This window comes from Eumetopias jubatus, unplaced genomic scaffold (assembly GCF_037043125.1).
Source record: "Eumetopias jubatus isolate StellerSeaLion01/CBP00866 unplaced genomic scaffold, mEumJub1_p1.0 scaffold_5, whole genome shotgun sequence".
Taxonomy (NCBI): domain Eukaryota; kingdom Metazoa; phylum Chordata; class Mammalia; order Carnivora; family Otariidae; genus Eumetopias; species Eumetopias jubatus.
The window spans coordinates 96322662-96344702 of record NW_028274811.1 but is presented as its reverse complement, the minus strand read 5'-3'; the positions used below and the strand labels follow the sequence as shown (position 1 = coordinate 96344702).

Here is a 22041-nt window from a genome sequence, read left to right as displayed (position 1 = left end):
GGAGATTCCACAGTCCTCTCCATTCTGTTGAGTCAAGGATTTTGTGCACCACTGGCTCCATCTGCCGACCTGCTGCCTGCCCCGCCAGCCCCAGGCGGGGACTCTGAAAGAAGAATGCCAAGGATTGAACTGGCCAAGACCCTCGCCACCTTGCTGAGTCGCGTAGAGCAAGTTCTGGTCTTCATTGCAGAGCCTGTGTTGAAGGTCTGGGTGTGTTGGTGGAGGTTTGGCATGGTTAGGTTTTTCCATGAGAATGAACTCTTTCTCCCAGTCCCTCGGCTGGATTGGGTCAGTCAGTCCCTCTCTAGCAAGATGGCATAAGGGGATATGAGCCCCACAATGGAACACATTTGTCTGCAGGAGATAGAACAGGTAGTTCTTTCAGCAGAGTGAACGAGTTTTGCCTCCCTCCACTGGGAAAAAGTGGTTCATGCAGCAAATACTGAGCACAGCCATGTGGTGGGCACTGTGCCGAGTGCCGCAGAGCAGGACATACCACTGCAGCAGCTCGTAACCTTCGTGTGCCCGAAATCACCTGTGAGCCCTCCAATGCAGACGCGTGGGCCCTGCCCCAGACTTTCTGATTCAGTTGATCAAAGGAGGACCCAAGAAGGAGCATTTAATAAGCACGCCTCCCTTTCCATTGCAGGAGGTCTGCAGACCACATACTGAGAACCTTAAATGTTGTGGCTCCATGAGGGCAGCCCACATCCTGAGTTTGTGAGGGCACAGGCTTGCCTGACGGAGCCCCTTCCCTGTCAGATCCTGGGACCTTCGAGGGGGTTCGCTCCAGCAGTTAGAGGGGGCCATTCCAGGGGCCACCACACTCCCTAGAGCCCACCCCAAGCTGCCCTCCATGCGGGATTTCAGGAGAGGTGGGGGAGGGAGGTGGAGGGCAGGGGACTGAGAGGTAGGTCTGGATCCAGCAGATTCTTCTAAAAGCAAGGATTTTGCTTCCAGGGAGGTCATTGCTGACATGGGCTTTAGTATCAGCTATCAGCCATGCCTCCATGCAGATCTTTGCTCCCACGTTCCAGGACACTCCACCACACTCACCTGCCTCTTCTCTGGGCTCTCTGGCCCCACTCTCTTGGGCTCCTTTGCCTACTATTGCCAGTCCATTCAACCATGGAGTGCTGTATGTACTCAGAGCTTAGTGCTGGGCCCTCCCTTTTTTTCTGCATTATATTTTACCCTATGGTGGTGGTACCTTCATTTGTTAGGGCTGCCAAACCAAAGTACCACGACATAGATGACTTCAATAGCAGAAATGTATTCTCTCACAGTTCTGGAGCCTGAAGTCCAAGACCAAAGTGTTGCTAGAATTGTTTCTTTGGAAGTTTCTCTCCTTAGCTTAACGATGGCCATCCACACATGAACGTCTGCTATGTCTTCACTTGGTCTGCTCTATGTGCAGGGTGTGTGTCCTAATCTCCTCTTATAAGAACACGGGCCATGTTGGATTAGGGCCCCTCCATATGACCTCATTTTAACCTTAGTTCCTTAAAGGCCTTTTCTCCAAATACAGTCCCCTTTTGAGGTACTGGGTTATTAAGACTTCAGCATATGAATTCTGGGGTAGGGGACACAGTCTAATCCATAGCAGATGGTCCTCTCTTTCGTGCGGTGACCCATGTGATGGGGGTTCCCCACCTTGGCAACAGCCCACCTGTTCAGCGTTCATGCCCACACATCCATAAGAGAACTCTTCTCTTCTCCTGGGCTGCTCTGCCCCTCCCTTTCCCATCTCTGCAGAAGCCATCTCCCATCTGTTCAGTTGCTAGTGGCAGGTACCTCACAGTCTTCCTCTTAACTCCCTCAGCCTTGCCCCTCATCCAGCCCATGACCTTTCTCTGTCCTCTCTAGTGTCACCCTGGTCCATGCCATCTCAATCACACCATCATAGCGACCCCAACCCCTTGTCCCTGCCTCACGTCCACAACCTACCCCTTTTCCTCACGGCAGCCATTGGTGACCTTAAAATGAAAGTGGCCCCTGCTGCGATGCCCTGCTTGGAATGTTCTTTTTCCTGCACTTCTCCTGGCCAACTCCTGTCCATCCTTCATATCAGCTTAAATGTCTCTACTAGTCAGGGCAGGCCACCTGCTGCAAGAAACAACCCCCCAAAATCTCCATGGTTTAACACAGTAGAAGCTTGTTTCTTGCCTACATAGCGTCCAGTCGAGTATGCCTGGCTGACAGGCAGCCTTCCATGTGTTGGATCATTCAGGGACCCAGGCTCTTCCTGTCCGTGGCATCTCCCCTCTTAGAGCTCTCCAGGCGGCTGTGGGAAGGATCCACCGACTGAACCCACTTCGGCCTGATGTGCCTTCTTCACTCACATCCTGTTGGCTGGAACCCTGTCCCATGCCCCACCCGCCCAGCTGCATGGGAATCTGTGAAGGGGTCCGGCTGTGGGCTCAGGGAGCCGAGGAGAGCATAGATCCTCAAAACAAGCCCAGCCACACAGTCACTTGCTCAGAGAGGCCCACCTGCCAGTCTAAATTGGGTCTCTCCTGAGTTCATTTCTACCGTTCTGTACTTTTTCCTCATAAACCCTGACACACGATGTGTTAGATATTAGAGATTCGAGTATTCTCCTAATATTTGTCCTTTCCACCCCCCTCCCCAGCAGAATGTAAGCTCCATAGGAGCAGAAAGTAGTTCTGTTTCGCTCACATCTTTATCCCTAGTGCCAACAGCAGGTTCTGGTATGAGGTAGGCGCTCAGCAAATATTGGCGGGGTGGCTAGGGGCCAATGGTTGGGAAGGAAGACGGGAGGGGGAGGGAGGGATGGTTGGGTAGAATTCTAATTCTGCCACTAACTCTCTAGCTTGAAGTAAATTATTTAACTCTAGGAGCCTCAATTTCCTCGTATGTAAAGTAGTAGAAACCATTTTAGCCGTGCAGGGTTATTGCGCAGACGAATTAAGGCTGTGTTACACATTTCCTAGCACAGCACCTGGTATGTCGTAGGCGATGAATATAGCCGTTACTCTAGGATCATACGCGGAGGCCCTATCTCCCCAAACATCCTGGTAAAACGCTTCCAGAAAATTCCTGTGTGTGTGACTGTGGGTCTGTGTGTGCATCTCCACAAGTACCTGCCTGTGATTCCTCGTTCAGATGGACGGAGGCTGGATCTCCTGGGGCTCCCCACTCATGCCCTCTGTCCCTTCAGGTTAAAATTGAACAGTAAGAGGAACCAACTGGTGAGAGAACTGGAGGAAGCCACCCGACAAGTAGCGGCTCTGCACTCCCAGCTGAAAAGGTGAGTGGTGCGGGCCGCCTGGGCGTCTGCCTTCGGCTCAGGTCATGATCCCAGGGTCCTGGGATTGAGCCCCGCATCGGGCTCCCTGCTCTGCGGGCAGCCTGCTTCTCCCTCTGCCTGCTCTGCCTGCTTGTGCTAGCACACTCTCTCTCTCTCTCGGACAATTAAATAAATAAAATCTTAAAAAAAAAAAAAAAAAGTGAGTGGTGGGCAGCGAGTGTGGCCACAGGGCTGGGCTCTGCCCTTCCTGTGTCCTCTATAGCTTCAGTGTGGACATTTGGAAACACAGCAGGCAGCTGGTTAGGCTGGTGCACTTGGGCTGGGCCTGGTGTGGCCAGGGGCGCGATTCGTCTCTCTGGACTGCGGCGCCCACAGTCCTTCTGCCGGCACCGAGGAGCAGGCCCCCATCAGAGGCTGGTGTGTCCCACTGACGTCTCGAATACCTGCCCGCCTTCTTTCCCGACACAGCGCAGGCCTTGGGCCTGGGCCTTGGTGGGCAACAGCGCGTCGCTGGGATTTAATAACATTTTGTCCCATCGGAGATTTGTAATGCTTGCCTTCTATTTACAGTAAATGATGCTGCTTTGCCAATCACACGTAGGATATGAGGTTTCCTTTTTAAGATAAATGTATTGAAGAGTAAAGACTGAGTTTTTCTGAGGAAAGTATCAAGAAATAGGGCTGGATTCATACAGGGAAAAAGAGTGTGCAAACGGACTAGGGCCAGTGGAGGTTTGGGAAACAGGAAGAAGTGGGCTTCTGAGGCAGCTGACTTGGGTCTGAATCCCAGGTCTGCCACTTTCTGATTATGTGGGCTTCTCAGGGTATCCTCTTTAGTGAAATGAGGGTACATGGTCTCCCCTGGAGACTGTCAAGAGGGTGCAACAAAATTCAGTGTAGGAAGTGTCCGTAGTGCTGTTCAGAGCCAGGAAGGGTAGCCCTTCCAGAGCCGCTACTTGTCGGGCAGCCATTCCAGGTAGCCCCCTACCCTCTGCGTGTTCTCACCCTCTGTCCTCTCCCTGCCCCCAGCCTCTCAAGCAGCATGCAGTCCCTGTCCTCCAGCAGCAGCCCTGGATCCCTCACGTCCAGCCGGGGCTCCCTGGCCACCTCCAGCCTGGACTCCTCCACCTCCGCCAGCTTCACTGACCTCTACTATGACCCCTTCGAGCAGCTGGACGCGGAGCTGCAGAGCAAGGTGGAGTTTTTGCTCCTGGAGGGGGCCACGGGCTTCCGGCCCTCAGGCTGCATCACCACCATCCATGAGGATGAGGTGGCCAAGACCCAGAAGGCAGAGGGGGGCAGCCGCCTGCAGGCCCTGCGCTCCCTGTGTGGCACCCCGAAGTCCATGACCTCCCTGTCCCCCCGCTCCTCCCTCTCCTCTCCATCGCCGCCCTGCTCCCCTCTCATTGCTGACCCCCTCCTGGCTGGAGATGCTTTCCTGAGCCCTCTGGAGTTTGAAGACCCGGAGCTGAGTGCCACTCTCTGTGAACTGAGCCTCGGCGGCAGCACCCAGGAAAAATACCGGCTGGACGAACCAGGAACGGAAGGCAGACAGTTGGGCCAAGGTAGCGAGCATCACATCCAGAAGGGGGGACCACGAGGAGGGAGGCGGGTAGGAAGTGCACTCGGGCCTGAGCACAGACCCCAGTGGTAATTATGGTCATCTACTGACTGCTTTCTGTGTGCCCAAGTGAGTGGGCGCTTCAATAGTGAGAAGGAGCCAGCTTGGGAAAAGTAAGAGCAAAACCTCTGAGGCCACCAGCAAACCAGAGAATCAGGCAGAGTCCAGGTCATTTAAGGCCTCGTGGGCCATGCATGGTAGGGAGTTTGGATTTTATCCTAATGGCAGCAGGGACCCATATGACCGTTTGAAGCCTGGGACATATGCTCTGGCTCCCATTCTGCATGGGGTCAGAAAGAACATTTTGGTATGGTTTGAGATTCAAGTAGGAATCTTCAAAACAGAAGATGCTGATAGTATAGCTAAGATTTATCAGGAGAGAAATTATTCATTTTTAGCAGCAACCACATATTAAATTGTAATAGTTAATATTTATTGGGGTATATTATGTGATGGGCAATGTGCCTTATATAGTGAAATAGGTTACTTCTATTATGCCCATTTCACAGATGAGGAAACAGGTCCAGAAAGGTAGTATTACTTGCTCCAGGTCCCCCAGCCAGCAGGTGGGAAAAGAAGGGATTGGAACCTGGGTTTTCCTGATCCAGCACCCAACCTCTCTATCATCGCACTCCTCTCCGGATGAGAGGCAGCTCTGTGTGTTTGCTCCTGAGACACTCCGGTGCTCACTGACCCCACCATGCCCATCTGGTGTGAAGGTCAAAACTGAGCAGGGTGCCCAGACAGCTCACCTGGGGCTCCCAGGCTTTCCTGGCCATGATTTATTGAATGCAGGTATACAAGGTACGGTCACTGTTCTGTATTTATTCATTTAAGCCTCATAACAACTCTGTGAGATGGGTGCTATTTTTATCCTCATTTACAGACAAAAGAAGTGAGGCCCAGGAAGGTCAGTGTCATGGCTAGGAAGTGGCAGAATCAGGACTGGCACCAGGACCACCTGCCCAGATCCCACACTAAGACGTGTGCTGGCTTTGAATGCACAGGGCTCCTGTTTCTGGCTCCTTTTGAGGCCAGGTGGGAGAAGTGGACCCATCTCCGCCTTAAGGCTCCAGGAATGGGCGGGTGCTATGCCCAGAATTATCCGTTCGTGTGCAAGGGCCAGTGGGAGCAAGGTGGGGCAGGATGAGATTTCCTGGTTAATTAAAGGCTCTGCTGGGTGAGTGCCAGCCATTTCCTTAGAAGAGGAGCCGAGAGATCCCTGGGGCTCCCTCATCAGGAAGGGAGTCTTGCTGAGTGCTCTCAAACAAAAATAAAAACAGGCTTCCTACTACAGCAGGTGGCCAACTTTAGAAAATTGTCCCCTGGAGAGGAGCAAGTACAGGTGGAACCTCTAACCAGGCTCCAGAAGAGCCCCTGACAGTCTGTCAGAGGATGGCGATGAGCCAAGTCGGGGACCCAGCAAGGTGCCGGGAGTGACCCCCTCCTCCCTGAGTGTCCTTGGGGCTTGTGGGCCAAGGACCGCACATGTCTCAGGATGGCGTCTTCCTTCACGCCATCTCCAAAAGCCGTCCCTGCGGTGAGCGATGCCAGGCTGAGCTTTGACACTAAGCAGGTTATGCGATTAGTGCCGCTGTTCAGTCAGCAGACAAATTAATCTCCTTAAGTGGTTTAGTGGAGGGTGGAGATATGTGGGTCTGAAGGCCGGCGGGGAGGGGGGTTCTCCACTAGCCGCAGCAGGCATGGGACACAGGCTGGGACAGCCGCACCCAGATGGCCTCTCAGCTTCCCCCAGGCTCGCTGTCCCCATCCCTTCCCTCAGCCTGGCCTGCCCCCCCACCCCCCTCTCTTCTCCAGGCTGCCCTGATGCCTGGCACCCAGCGGGCGCTCAGAAGTGCTGGCTGTGGGGTTGCAGGGCCTGAACCTTGTCTTCCCCCACCGCACGGAGCTCAGGAACTGTCCTGTCCATCTTGCTAGCTCGGAGCCTGGCAGTGGGCCTGGCTCACCATTGGCACTTGCGACTTAGGGGAGGAAGGAATGTGCCACATGGGCCAAGTGCCTGGTTGGAGCCTTGGGTCAGAGACTTTTGAGAGCCTCTGTCAAGGGCAGGGGAGCTGAGGAGCAGAGTTAGGAATGGAATGGAATAGGCCCGAGTGGGGAGAGCCAGTGGTGAAATCCTCCCTTTTCTTCCTCTTGCCCCTCCCAAGGGTCCAGGGGCTGTTATTTTGCCCCAGGTATGTAGGGATCGATCTAGAAGGCATCACCGCAGCGATAGGAATGACCATTGCAGTAAGGATAATGGTACTGAATTTCATCGAGTGTTTTCCTGCATCAGCCTCTGTACTGAGGACTTCACTAGAATGCCTTGTTGGGTCCTCCCGGCAGCCACATAGGGTAGGTGTTACTTTCCTCATTTTACAGAGAAGGAATCCAAGGGCCAGAGAGTTGAAATCCATGTCCCAGTGTCATGAAGCAATAAGTGGTGGAGCTGAGAGGTGAACCCAGGCGCTTTGGTTTCTAAGTCTGGGATGTTAAACACAGAATCCTACACCCCAAAGCAAGGCAGGACCTTGCTGTCAAGTTCAGAGGTGGTATTTGGCGGGACCGCCTTAGGACAGAGAGTAGATCAAAAGTGTGTGTTGCAAAGACAGTGTCCTGCTTTCTGAACCCTGCCTTGCCATCCTTCCTTTTTCCCCCTTTTTCCTCCAGCTATGAATACAGCCCAGGGGTGCAGCCTGAAAGTGGCCTGTGTCTCAGCTGCTGTGTCGGATGAATCCGTGGCCGGGGACAGTGGTGTGTATGAGGCTTCCGTGCAGAGGTGGGTCGCTGAGTCTTGGCTCTTTCTGGGAAGTCTGAGAATGCAGAGCCTGGGCCCCCTCAGGTGTGTGGGCGGGGCCCACAGGAGGGCATGGCCAGGTGACCCCACCTTCCCCCTTGGAGCCCTGTTTAGGGTGTGTTGAAGATGCACACAGCACTGCTGCTCCTGCGGCTGGGGGCACTTCACATTCGCGGGAGCGCTGCTTTCGTTATTGCCACGAAGGAGCACATGGCTAGGGGGGCAAGTACTGGAGAAAGGGCAGCCCCTTCCAGAGAGGAATCCCGAGCAGTTGTGGGAAGGCTGGGTCTGCAGAGAGTCTGAGCAGACCCAAACTTTCGTCCTTCAGGATGCAGCTGCACCCTGCCAGAGAGAACCCCTTTTCTGGAAAATGGCTTTGGCCCCAGGTTACTGCAGGGAAGCCTGACCCTCTTCTTCCCCGTGTTGCCTTCCAGACTGGGTGCTTCAGAAGCCATTGCTTTTGACAGTGACGAATCGGAAGCAGTGGGTACAACCCGGGTTCAGATTGCCCTGAAGTAAGTGACTGGGAGGGTGAGCGCAGAGCGGGTGGTCGGCAGCGTCCTCCCAGCCTTGACCTTCAAGGCTCCCCCGGGGAAGGAAGGCAGAACCAGCAGGACCTGCCGGGAGTTGTGGGTTCCCAACTGAAGGGGGCCAACCCTCTCCCTCCCTCTCAGCTGCACATTTTACAAAAGAGAAAAATGAGGTCTTGAAGACCTTGTAACTTGCCCCAACTCTCGGAGCTGGCCAATGGCAGAGGCAACCCTGGCTGAGACCTCTGCGTCTTGGTCTGTTTGGTCGTTGTTGCTGCAGCTGGTTGTCTTACCTTTCCATTGAGGTTTCCACCCTCTGGGGGTTACAGCCCAGATGTGTTGTTATTCTTGTTGTTTTCTCTTGGTGCAGGATGGCCTCGACATTATTTTCAGTAGAAATTAATTGCCAACATTTAAATATCAAGAAATTTCACGTAATGCAATCTTCGGGCTTCTCTTTAAAAAATTGAGACTGGTGGCACCTGGGTGGCTCAGTCATTAGGCGTCTGCCTTCGGCTCCGGTCATGATCCCATGGTCCTGGGAGTGAGCCCCACATCGGGCTCCCTGCTCGGCAGGAAGCCTGCTTTGCCCTCTCCCACTCCCCCTGCTTGTGTTCTCTCTCTCTCTCTCGCTGTCTCTCTCTGTCAAATAAATAAAATCTTTAAAATAAAATAAAATAAAATAAAAATAACAAATTGAGACTGACAGCCCTGCCCCTGTACCCCTTCATGGCGCAAAGCCTTGGCCCTGCGCTCTCGAGCTCACCACAGTCCCCTGAGCGGCCAGCAGCCACATCGGTGATCATTGAGAGAGAGAAAAATGTGTCACTCCTAGGTGCTCCATATGCCCCTTTCCATTTCAGGTACGATGAGAAGAATAAGCAGTTTGCAATATTAATCATCCAGCTCAGTAACCTTTCTGCTCTGTTGCTGCAACAAGACCAGAAAGTGTGAGTATATAGCAGACAGGGTGTCTATCACCCTCTCAGCCTCTGTGGCCATCCCCGGGGGCACTCTCCTGCTTTGTCCTGCTCCAACAGTGGGCCCTGTGTGTATTTAATACACGTGACCATCATGCCACGTGTCAGTACTGTGAATGTGGATACAGGCTTGATGGCAAACTCACTAACTATAAAGAGAAGCACTCTAGACAGCTTCAATTCCTTCACAAGTACATTGTGAGCACCTACCATGTGCCAGCACTAAGAATGGGGTGGTGAGGTGTGCCTGGGTGGCTCAGTCGTTAAGCGTCTGCCTTCAGCTCGGGTCATGATCCCCAGGGTCCTGGGATCAAGCGCCGCATCGGGCTCCCTGCTCCGCGGGAAGCCTGCTTCTCCCTCTCCCACTCCCCCTGCTTGTGTTCTCTCTCTCACTATGTCTCTCTCTGTCAAATAAATAAAATCTTAAAAAAAAAAAACAAAGAATGGGGTGGTGAGCAAATCCTTGCCTTCGTGAACTTGAAGCCTCATGAGCAAGGTGGACACCTGCGCTGTTAGCCTGTTGGCTCTTCCCATTGCAGACCAGCTCTATGTTTCATTGCATTTCATCTGCCCACATGTTTCTCCTTTAACTAGACGGTACGCATTGGGGCAGCAACAAGAGCTCCTATTTCCGTGGTCTGTACCCAGCCAGCATCTGGGGCTGCAACGTGTGGGAACGGGAAAGGCCAGAGGAAAGCAGGCCAAACAGAAGGAAGACAAGATGGGACCGTAGAGTCGTTTTCAGTTTTTTGCTCGCACAGACGGTGCCAGAATGAATAACCTTCTCCGTATCTCATTGGTCCTTGTGCAGGGATATCTGTGGGAGAGTATCGAAAAGCCAGCTGAATGGGTCCCGGGGTCAGTGCCTCTCTAATTGTGTCACAGCTGCCGCATTCCCCTCTGCAGGGGCTGTAGCGTCTTGCCTTCCTCCCGGCAGTCCTGTAAGGCTTCCTGAGCGTTAACAAGCAGGCTTGCTGATTCTTCTGTGCACAGAAGTTTGCACACTGTTGGCCTCAGGCTCCACCGCTTTGAGGTTCTGAGGATTGGGGGATTCAGAAGGAGGAAGAGCAATGTGTTGTCCTAGGGGCCCTTTCTGCTTCCTTACCAATACCTGCATAACCCCTTGAGAACTTACAAACTCCTCCACTGTTATTTTCTTAGGGACTTGCCAGCAACTGTTTAGCCCAACACATCAGCCCAGACCCAGGCTGAGCTGGGCTCTCCTCTGTCTCCCTCTAGGAACATTCGTGTAGCTATCCTTCCCTGCTCCGAAAGCACCACCTGCCTGTTCCGGACCCGACCCCTGGACGCCTCAGACACCCTCGTGTTCAATGAAATGTTCTGGGTGTCCATGTCCTATCCAGCCCTTCACCAGAAGACCTTAAGAGTCGATGTCTGTACCACCGACAGGAGCCATCTGGAGGAGTGCCTGGTGAGCGCTATGCCCGTTGGTCTGTCTGTCCCGCCTTCTGTCCTTCTGGGGATTGGCCCAGCTTGCAGTTTAGGGAGAAGGCTTGAGAAAACGCAGGTTGTAGTGCCAACGAAGCTCATCCGGGTTCCAGGCAGGGAACTGTTGCCCCGGTGAGCCGCGTTCTCACACTTACTGGGAGCAAGGGGGCGAGGAAGCGGGAAGCTCCTTTCTGAGCCCACTAACTGCAGGGCCGCATCCCTTGGGCCTGAGGCTGTGTTGCCTACAACTCTTTTAATGCTCTGTCTCAGTCTCCTTATCTGTAAAATCCAGCTAATACTGCCTACCTCACAGATGGCTCTCTGAGGATTAAATGAGGATTCAAGCAGTGTTTCTGGAACTCGAACGTGCAAACAAGTTACCTGGGGCTCTAGTTAAAATGCAGATTCTGATTCAGCAAGTCTGGTGGGGGGGGGGGACACCAGGAGATTCTGCATTTTTAGTGAAGTTCCCGAGTGCTGCTGATTGCTGCTGGTTCCCATAGCAAGGATGTGAAACAATGATGTGTCTGCACATGCTAGATGCTCCGTGGCTCTCACTTCCCACCGCCCCCCTCCCCTTCCTCAGCTGCAGTACAGAACAACATCATTGCCATTTATGTTGTTGATATTATTGTTGGCAATAATGCGATAGCATCCATAGATTGAAAGCACTCTCTAAGGTGGGCACTGAGCTAAGCTCCCTACATGTCGTTTCTCTACCCTCACTACAGTCTTCTAGAACAGGTACTGTTATGCCAGTGAGAAAACCGAGGAACAGAGAGGTAAAAGAACTTTCCCAGGGTCACACAGTCAAGAAGTGGCAGGACCAGTTAGAACCTAAGGCAGGTCTACTTGCACTGCCCACCCACGTCAGCCCCTTGGTGTCCTCACCAGCATGGTGCTCCCCGGAGCCCACAGCTAGGACAGTGACTGAAGACTGGTGAGCAGGGGAGACTCTGGATGTTAGAGCAGAAAGCTTTTCCAAACCCAGCCTCTTCTGCTGAAGCATTTCCTCAGCCCTGGGAATTCCTCAATGACAAGAGAATCCTATTTTCTTCTCCTAATTGGATGTCTTTTATTCCTCCTTCCTAATTGAAGTCTGGCCATTGCTGGTTGCCATGGCAGCAGCCGAAGCGCTCGTCACACTGTGGCTCGTCTCCGTCTGTGGCCAATGGGAAATCTATGTTCCCGCACCCCGTGGGGATGTGGAGTGTCGGGCTGCCGTGTTTTGGTGGCTAGGGGAGCAGGCGAGGAAGTGGGACTCGAGGAGAAAGGCTGTGTTCTCCCACACAGGCTCCCTACGCTTCTGGGTTTGGGGAATCTCTAGGCTGTTTGGAGCTGCTTCATCAGCCAGGCCGCAACAGTGGTCCTCCGCCTGAGCAGCATCTGTGTCGAGGACCACGCTAAGAAGTCTGCGTGCAGTTCGCACTTAACCCTCCCAGCAGCCTGAGGAAGAAGCGTCAGGATTGCCTCCATCTGATAGATTAAGGGTCGAGGCCCCTAAAGGCTAAGTAACCTGCCCACGCCATCCATCAAGTCGGTGGAGAAGCCTGTTTCCTGTGCAGCTTCCTTCCACACAGGCATCGTACTGTCCTACTGCTCAGGGGGTAATAGTGTCATACCCCCTCCTCTTGCCCCCAGACATGGATTATGGGTTTGGATGAATACAGGGCCTGCCTTCCCCAATATCTCAGGCCACGGTTCTACCAAATGCTTGAGCATGGCATAACAGACTTTCTAGCTGGGCCCTGGTTGTCCACTCCCCAGCTGCTAAGCTCAGCGCCACTCAGCACAGGTCTGTTAAGAAAGCCAATTTCCCAGGCCCCACTCCTGTCCCATAGGTAATCATTACAACCAAGAGGCTCTCTTGCCCCTTTCACCTTGCCATCCCCACTGGGGAAAACCCCAGCCCTGTCAAAGTGAACTCTCCACCTGTGCACTTGTGGGGAAACACAGCCACGCTGTAGGGTCTCATTTTAAAATTGTAGTCGTCATAGGGGCGCCTGGCTGGCTCAGTCGGTTAAGCATCCAACTCATGGTTTCGGTTCAGGTCATGATCTCATGGGTAATGAGATCGAGAGCCCCGTGTCAGGCTCCGCGTGCGCAGCATGGAGTCTGCTGGAGATTCTCTCCTCTGCCCCTCCTCCCACACCCAAGCATGCACGTGCGCTCGCTCGCTCACTCTCTCAAATGAATAAATAAATCTTTAAAAAAAATAAAATTGTGGTCATAAACCTCATTAGGGTCATGAGCCCTAATGCTACTCAGCACTGATACTGCATCTCCCTAGGCCCGTTGCCTTGTCCCAGGGGTGAATTCCCACCCTCTCCTCACACTTCAGCGGCTCCTCTCCCCCCGTTGAGCTCCCCCTGCGGAGGCCCTTGCTTCAATCCTTGCCATTACTCTTCGCTCTCACCCGGCCCCTCCCCACTCCCACCTGAAGCCGGCTTCTCTCAGGGACATCATGGCACCGGTTCCTCGGGCCTTCTCCTCTCTTCAGTCTTCCCTCCTCCACTGGATCTGGCCTGTCAGTATACCAACATGCTGTGAGTGCCCCAATGCTTAAAAAGAAACCCAAAAAGCAAAAAAAGAGAGCAGCTTTTTACCCATTTCTCCCTCCAGCTCCTACCTTGTTTCTTTATAGCAAACTGTGGAAAGGGCGTTCATGTTCTTTCGGTAAGCCAGCTCACACGGGATTTTGTCCTCCCCGTCCCACTGGAAATGTGCTCGGCAAGGTCATCAGTGGCCACTTCTCCATCCGCATCTCCCTTGGCTGGTCAGCTGTGTTTGGTTCAGTTGCTTTGCTCGGCGAGTCTTCCTCGGCATCCTTTGCCCTGACTTGGCCTCCAGGACACTTCGCTCTCAGCGTCCTTCCCTCATCACTGGCTTCTCTGTCTCCGCTGATTCTTCTCGGTTCCCTGACCGCTGTATGTCGGAGGGTGCCAGGGCTCAGGCCTCTCCCTTTTCCATTCGCATCCCCTGCCCTGGTGATTGAGATCCCCGTCCTCCAGCGTCCAACACCATGCCAGATGTATGGCTCCAGCCTGGGCCTCTGCACTCGCAGCTGCATTACACCCCCGTCTGTTCCACATCTTCTCCTGCCGGTCCAGGAGGCATCTCAGATAAACTTGTCCACAAGCACGCCCCTGATCTTTCCTCCTGTGTCCTCACTGTCTCAGCTGACAGCAACCCCGTCCTTCCACCGCCCAGGCCAGAGACCACAGGGTCATCTTCGACCCTCTCCACCCCACATCCAGTCCTTTAGGAACTCCTGGCAGCTCCATCTTCAAAAGATCCCAGACCCCAGCCGTTTACCCCTGCCCCACTGCCATCTGTCACCTGGATCGTGCAGCACTCTTCGGGGTCTCCCTGCCATCTGTCCTTGCCTCCCTTCATCTCTTCTCTACATGGTAACCAGAGTGATCCTAGTAAATTGCAAATCAGTGCATGCGACTCCTCTGCCTAAAACCTTACAGTAGCTTCCATCCCCACTTAGAGTCAACTCCCGGGCCCCTTGCCTGCCACCCTCCCCCCCACCAGGGCCCTCAGGGATTTACCCCTTATTATCTCTCAGATTTCATCCCAAGACTCTTCCTCCATCCTCCTTGTGCCCCTTGAATACATAAGCATGCTCCCCGCTCCAGGCCTTTGCACTTGCTGTCCCCTCTGACCGGTATTCTCTTCTCCCAGATACTGAGGGGCAAGGCTCACTCCCCCTGCCCCATTCTGGGCTTGACCCAAAAGTCACCTTCTCAGTGAGGTCTTCCTTCCTTCCCCCTCCCCTCTCTTATCCACCCTTACTCCCTTTTCTCTGTATTATTTTTCTCTGTGCCACATTCCCCCACCTAGCATTTGTCTATATCACAGATTTTAGGGGATACATGATTTTCACATTTTCTCAAATCTCTAAAATCATGGTGCAGTTTATACTAGATGACAGGTCATAGTTTAAATGGTAACTATTTTTCTTTCTTAGAGTGCAGGAAATAGTATATTGCATAATTGATGGCATCTTAGATTCCATGAAACACAATTTAGTATTTACTTACTGATTTGTTTATCTGATTCCCCCAGACTGGAATGTAAGCTCATGAGGGCAGAGATTTTTATCTGCCTTAAATTCTCCTGTATCCCCAGCACCCAAAACAGTGTCTGGCACATAGACGCCACTTAGCATGTGTGTGTGTGTATTGAATAAATAAATGAATGCCCTCAAAGTGAATCGTTTACCAAAGTAGACTATATTCTCACCTATGAGCCAGCCCAAAATAGACAGCGTTATCTTGTTGGAATTCATAGTAATCTGATGGCAATGTTACACCTCAAAGCTGTCGTTACATTCATTCCCCCTTGCCCCTCAAACATGGGCAGTCAAGTTCCGAACTATAATATCTGATGCATTTGCCTGTCTTTGAGCACCTTGGGGGCAGAATCTTATCTTACATGTTTCTATGTAAGTCTGCTGCAAACTGCTTGGAGGATATTTATTAAATGAATAAATGAGTAATATACACACATTTGTATATATTTAAATGTATTACAGGTGCCTAAAATACACCAGGCATTCAGTACCTGAATTGACTCTAGTCGTGCAGGTGGGAGTTATTTACCTTGTTTTCCTCACTCACCACTGTTGTAGAAATTAACCTTTAGCCACACGATGGGTTTGCACAGTTCGTACCATGCCCTGGTCTGTCCTAACAGAAGGAAAAACTAGGGAAAGGGATCCCTGGTGGGTTGGAGAGGACCCTCCTCAGCCCAGGGCCACCACTTGGCTACTGGCCCACTTCACAAACTGGCTTGTGGTATTTCTACTACCCGTTGGCACAGCCACTGTTGTGTTTGGGGATGGTGAGTCAGCCAAACCCCAAACCTGGTCAGGGCTCCTCAAAAGAAGGCATGTTGAAACAATAAGGCCTCTGAGGAATGGTGAGAATTATTTTATCATTCTGCCATGAAGGATGTATGTCACTGGAAATGAATCATCTCCCTGGGAGTTTATATTCAGTTAGGGTAATTTGGTGTCGTTTGCCTTCATCTTAAGGCATCCATTTACACAATTCAAAGAAAAGCTGTATAGAAAGATTAAAGAGAAATCTTGTTCCCCCTGCCCCTTGCACCCAATCCCCCCACCTATCCTAGATAGCTAACCACTTTGGTTAGTGTTTTATCTTTCCATCCTTTCTTGTTGCACATATGTTCCTGTGATAATGTTCATGCTCCCTTGCACCTCAAATATGGTGCAAAATGTATGTATATAGGTATGTATATAGAGAGAGAGAATGTGTTATTCTCATCCCCCTTCCATCTCTCTTTTTCTTTTTTTTTTTTTTTTTTTGAGAGAGAGAGAGAGCAAGAGAGGGGAGAGTCAGAGGGAGAAGCAGACACGATGTGGGACTCGATCCCGGGACTCCAGGATCATGACCTGAGCTGAAGGCAGTCACTTAACCAACTGAGCCACCCAGGCACCCCCTCTTTCCCTTTCTTATACAAAAAGTGGCATACTGCATATTCCATTCTGCACTGTTCTGGGTTTGTTTGTTTGTTTGTTTGTTTGTTTCCCTTAACAATACAGCCTGGAAATCTCTCCACATCAGCACCTAGAGATCTTCCTCATTTTTTGTACATAGCTATATAATATCCCATTGCATAGATACATTACAGTTTATTCCTCCAGTCTCCTGTTGCTGGAGCTTTGAATTGTTCAAAATTTTCTACACTGGTCTTGGTGATGATTTTTTGGGTCTGACTCCAAAAGCACAGGCAACAAAAACAAAAACAAGCAGGACTACATCAAACTGAAAAGCTTCTGCACAGCGCAGGAAATCACCAACAAGATGAAAAGGCAACTACCAAATAGGAGAAAATATCTGCGAGTCGTGTATCTGGTAAAGGGTTAATATCAAAAGAGTATAAAGCACTCATACAACTCCATAGTAAAAAAAGCAAACAATCCAACTTAAAAACGTGCAGAGGTTCTAAATCGTCATTTTTCCAAAGAAGACATACAGAAGGCCAACAGGCCCATAAGATGATCACCATCACTAATCATCAGGGAAATGCAAATCAAAATCACAGTGAGGTAGCACCTCACACTTCTTAGAATGGCCATTATCAAAGAGACAAGAGAGAGCAGATGTTTGCAAGGATGTGGAAAAAAGAAAAGCCTTGTGCGGTGTTGGTTGGGATGTAAATCATTATGCAGGGCCGCTATGGAAAACCGTAGGGCGGTTCCTCAAAAAATTAAAAATGGAATTACAATGAGATCTAGCAATCTCACAGCGGTATATAAACAAGGTTTTGAAGAGATTCTTGCACACTGTGTTCATAGCAACATTATTCACGATAGTCAAGAGACAGAAGCAACTCGAATGTGTATCCGTAGATAAATGGATTAAAAAATGTGGTCTCTGGGGCGCCTGGGTGACTCAGTCAGTTAAGGGTCCCGACTCTTGATTTTGGCTCAGGTCACAATCTCAGGGTCATGAGATTGAGCCCCATGTCGGTCTCCGTGCTGGGCTGGAGCCTGGTTAGGATTCTCTCCCTCTCCTTCTGCCCCTACCTCCCCAGCCTGGCTTGCACGCACACGCTCTCTCTCAAAAAAAAAAAAAAAAAAAAGAGGGGGGGAAATCTCTACATATAATGGAATATTATTCAGCCTTAAAAAGGAAAGAAATCCTGACACATGCTACAACACGAATGAGCCTTGAGAACATTATGCTAAATGAAACAAGCCAGTCACAAAAAGACAAATGTCTTTATATGAGGTATCTGAAGTAGTCACATTCATAGAAACAGAAAGTCAAATGGTGGTTACTAGGGACCAGGGGAAGGGAAAAGGGAAATTGCTTAATGCGTATAGAATTTCAAATTTGCAGGATGAAAAAGTACTAGAGATCTGTTTCATGATGTAAATATAAACACTATTGAACTGTACGCTTAAAAGTAAGAGGGCAAATTTTATGTGACAACATGGACGGACCTTGAGAACATACTAAGTGCAATAAGCCAGAGAGAGAAAAACAAATACTGTGTGATCTCACATGTGAAATCTAAAAAACCAAATTCATAGAAACAAACAACAGATTGGTCGTTGCCAGAGGTGGGGGAGTAGGGGAAATGGGTGAAGGTGATCAAAAGGTACAACTTCTAGTTATAAGTAAGTTCCAGCCATGTAATGTACAGTGTGGGGACTGTATTGCATATTTGAAAGTTCTGCTTCTCCCTCTGACCCTCCCCCTCTCATGCTCTCTCTATCTCATCCTCTCTCTCAAATAAATAAATAAAATATTTTTTAAAAAATGAAAGTTCTTAGGACAGATCTTAAAGCTCTCACGTGAGGTGATGGATGTTAACTGAACTTGCTGTGGTAATCATTTCACAATACATATTATACCAAATCTTTATTTTTTTTTTAAGATTTTATTTATTTATTTGACAGAGAGAGATACTGCGAGAGAGGGAACACAAGCAGGGGGAGTGGGAGAGGGAGAAGCAGGCTTCCCGCTGAGCAGGGAGCCCGATGTGGGGCTCGATCCCAGGACCCTGGGGATCCTGACCTCAGCCGAAGGCAGACGCTTAATGACTGAGCCACCCAGGTGCCCCCCAAATCTTTATTTTTTTAAGTAAATTCTGCACCCAACCTGAGGCTCAAACTCCCGACCCTGAAATAAAGAGTCCCACGCTCTACCGACTGAGCCAGCCAGGCGCCCCCCAAATCTTTATGTTGTACAACTTAAACTAGCACAATGTTACATGTCAATTATATTTCAGTAAAACTGGGGGACAGGAGATGGTTAATTTCATGTTTTTTATCATAATTTAAAAAAAAAGAAAAATACACTAGGTGTTCAATAAAGATTTGGTGAATGAGTAAACCAATGAATAAGTTAGTGAATGAATGAGTTATGGAAAATGATTCACAGCTAGTCCTTTCCTCTTCCCAGAAGCTCCCAACCCCTCTGGGGGTGTTTTTCCTACTTTCCCCAGGAGCGGGATTCCCCAGAATACCTTGTCAAGCCCTGGCTTACACTCTTGCCTTTTCCCATCCTCAACAGGGAGGCGCCCAGATCAGCCTGGCTGAGGTCTGTCGGTCTGGGGAGAGGTCGACTCGCTGGTACAACCTCCTGAGCTACAAATACTTGAAGAAACAGAGCAGGGAGCCCAAACCAGTGGGAGCCAAGGTCCCCACCCCAGGGCCTGAAAGCACGGTAAGCTGGGCCCCGGGTTGGCCCCACCCCCCTATGTATGCAGCACCTGGATGGTTGGAAGGAAAAGCCTCTCCCAGAATTGGAGAGGGCTGGGCAGCAGAAGTGGGGGAAGCAGCAGAGGAAATTGGAACAGAGAAAGAGAGGAGGACAGGAGGGACCCGCTAAGGGGCAGGTAGCCCCCAGCTGCACACCTTCCACATCTGTGCTCTCCCCTCCCCTTCTGCACGTCCCTTGACATCATAGAACTTGGCTGACAAAAACCTTAATTTATGGGTTTTTCTTAGTGACGTGGAGAAGGAAGGAGAAATCCGTGCAAGATAGAAAATTAACCTTTACTGAGGTGCTGCTATCTGCGTAGTGGTCCGTAGTGGAGGCTTGCTCTAAGAGGCAATGGAAAGTCGCAGGAAGGACAGTCAGAAGACTGGGTGTTTGTTAGTTGGGTGACAGGTCAATCATTTCACTTCTCTGAGCCTGTTTTTTTTCATGTCTACTCTGAGTCTGAAAAAGGTTATTAGGAAGGTTTGAAGAAGTACATGTAAAGAACAGTCAGTACTTGGTTACTCGGGATAGTCATTGCCCAGAATTTCAGTCGAAGGGATGGGCTAGGTCATACAGGTAAGGGTAAGTGTAAGGATTAAATCTGTCTCCTCCTTGCCACCTCCACCTCCTTTTTCATTTTCTGCACTTCCTTTTGTGTCGGGCACTGTCCTGTTTATAACGTGCCATTTACCAAGGCTCAGAAAGGTTACCTAAGGACATACATCCAGTAAGCAACAAAGGTAGGTCTCCCTCACTCCAAAAAGGAGTCTGTGAGCTGGTAAAGGTCTTGAAAACATCCTCTGCTTTCTAGAGCATGTCCTTGGGTGAGTGACGTCAACCCTAGACACATTCGTTTCCTTGTTCCCATTTCTCAAGGGAATAATCATAAGCTCTACCTATCAGAATAGTTGTGAAGATTAAATAAGATGCTACACATAAGCTATCTATCAGTGCAGGACATATACCAGGCCTTCGATTGATTTTTCTTCCCTCTTCCCCAAAAGAAAATTTCAGGGAGTTTTCAGGCTCTGGCCCACACTACCAAGGGTGTTTGCAAATTAACCATATGCTCAGAAAACTACAAGATCAGTTTTTGCTTTACTGTTAGCTGCCATTTACTGAGTGCTAATTATGTGCTCAGTGCGCTTCTATATACCATATGGACATATTCTCAATTAATCTTCATAATTTTGTGGTAGTTATTAGAAATTACTGTAGAGGGAACTGAGTCTCAGAGAGGTTTCCTCTAGTCACATAGGCTTCCTCACTGTAGACATCAGTCAGTATAGATATTCTTCCTCCAGGAAGTCTTCCCTGAATGCAACCCCCAAGCTGACTTTGCCATTGCTCCTTTGTTCCGAAACGTCACATTGTTTTGTTATCGACAGTTCATGTGATGGTCTCCCCGACTATACTATAGTCTCTTTACAGCCTGAGACCTAGAATTCTGCCTCCCTCAACTCCTGAACTAGACTGTCTTCCAAAAGTCTGTCCATGCATACAGGGGCTATTCTCAGGAGAACTGCCAGCTAGATGAACTGAGTGCTGTATTTCCAGTTTACAAGTGACCGGGGGTAAGGTGCTTACCCACTCTGGTCTTCAGTTTCACTCCCAGTCCAGGGGGAGGGTCACACTCTGAGCTCTGATTCTTGCCAGGTGAGGTGGCTCCAGCGGCATGCAGATGAAGCCATGGGCTTTGTCTCCACAGGATGCCGTGTCTGCTCTGTTGGAACAGACAGCAGTGGAGCTGGAGAAGAGGCAGGAGGGAAGGAGCAATGCACAGACCCTGCAAGACAGCTGGTAAGTGAGCACTCCCCTCCAGAGCCTCCGGAGCCTCCGGAACTGATCTGGCATGGACCTGGACACAGAAATGAGATGCCCAAACTCCAGGCAACCAAGAGAAGCGTTCCCCTGGGAAAACTGAGAACCTCTCTCCTCACAGGTTCTCTACAGGCAACAAGGCAGTGCAGTTGACCCTTGAACAACGCAGGGGCTGGGGCACCAAGCCACGGCACAGTCAAAAATTGACATAGAACTTTTGACTCCCCCAGAACTTCACTACTAACAGTCTACTGTTGACCAGAAGTCTTACCAATAACAAAAACAGTGCAGGGGCACCGGGGTGCCTCAGTTGGTTAAGCAACTGCCTTCGGCTCAGGTCATGATCCTGGAGTCCTGGGATCGAGTCCCGCATCGGGCTCCCTGCTCAGCAGGGAGTCTGCTTCTCCCTCTGACCCTCCTCCCTCTCACGCTCTCTGTCTCTCCTTCTCTCACAAATAAATAAAAAATCTTTTTTTTAAAGATTTTTATTTTTTATTTATTTATTCATGAAAGACAGAGAGAGAGAGAGAGAGAGAGAGAGAGGCAGAGGGAGAAGCAGGCTCCCAAGGAGCAGGGAGCCCGACGCGGGACTCGATCCCAGAACCCTGGGATCATGACCTGGGCCGAAGGCAGATGCTTAACCATCTGAGCCACCCAGGCGCCCCAAATAAATAAAAAATCTTTAAAAAATTTTAAAAAAAACAAAAACAGTGCATTAATACGTACGTTGTATGTTATATCTATGATAAACTATATTCTTACAAGAGAGTAAGCTAGAAAAAAAAGGTTTTTTAAATTTTTTTTTTAAAGATTTTATTTATTTGAGAGAGAGAGAGAGCACAAGCAGGGGGAGCATCAGGCAGAGGGAGAAGCAGACTCCCCACTGAGCAGGGAGCCTGATGCGGGACTCGATCCCAAGACCCTGAGATCATGACCTGAGCCGAAGGCAGACACTTAACCGACTGAGCCACCCAGGTGCCCCTAAGAAAAAAATGTTAAGAAAATCATAAGGAAGAGAAAATATGTATCCAGCACTGTAGTATATTTATCAAAAAAAATCCATATATAAGTGGACCTGTGCAGTTCAAATCCATGTTGTTCCAAGGTCAACTGCATATAGCCTGATATGATGGTTTCCAGAATTTCATCCCAATTGGTCATTTTGTGATCTATAAATCACTCGTGCTAGTTCACGTATTAGTGTCTGTGTTTACTCACTTACATGTATTTTGGTAAAAAAAAAAAAAATTACTATATATTGAAAGTAAGTATAATCTGCCATAAATTGAAGATGTTTCAATAAGGAATCGCATTTGACTGTTA

General features: G+C 50.1%; 1 protein-coding gene across 2 annotated transcripts in view; it reads left to right on the top strand.

The window, feature by feature from the left end:
- The window catches only part of WWC1 (WW and C2 domain containing 1), a 147334-nt gene that overhangs the window by 104220 nt on the left and 21073 nt on the right, over nucleotides 1–22041 (top strand). For both annotated transcript variants that reach the window (XM_028102739.2, XM_088023678.1), the window contains exons 10-17: nucleotides 3182–3271; nucleotides 4301–4836; nucleotides 7563–7671; nucleotides 8124–8204; nucleotides 9083–9169; nucleotides 10439–10631; nucleotides 18706–18858; nucleotides 20606–20697. In XM_028102739.2, the coding sequence (XP_027958540.1) occupies nucleotides 3182–3271; nucleotides 4301–4836; nucleotides 7563–7671; nucleotides 8124–8204; nucleotides 9083–9169; nucleotides 10439–10631; nucleotides 18706–18858; nucleotides 20606–20697 (1341 nt within the window). The remainder of the gene's footprint in view (nucleotides 1–3181; nucleotides 3272–4300; nucleotides 4837–7562; nucleotides 7672–8123; nucleotides 8205–9082; nucleotides 9170–10438; nucleotides 10632–18705; nucleotides 18859–20605; nucleotides 20698–22041) is intronic.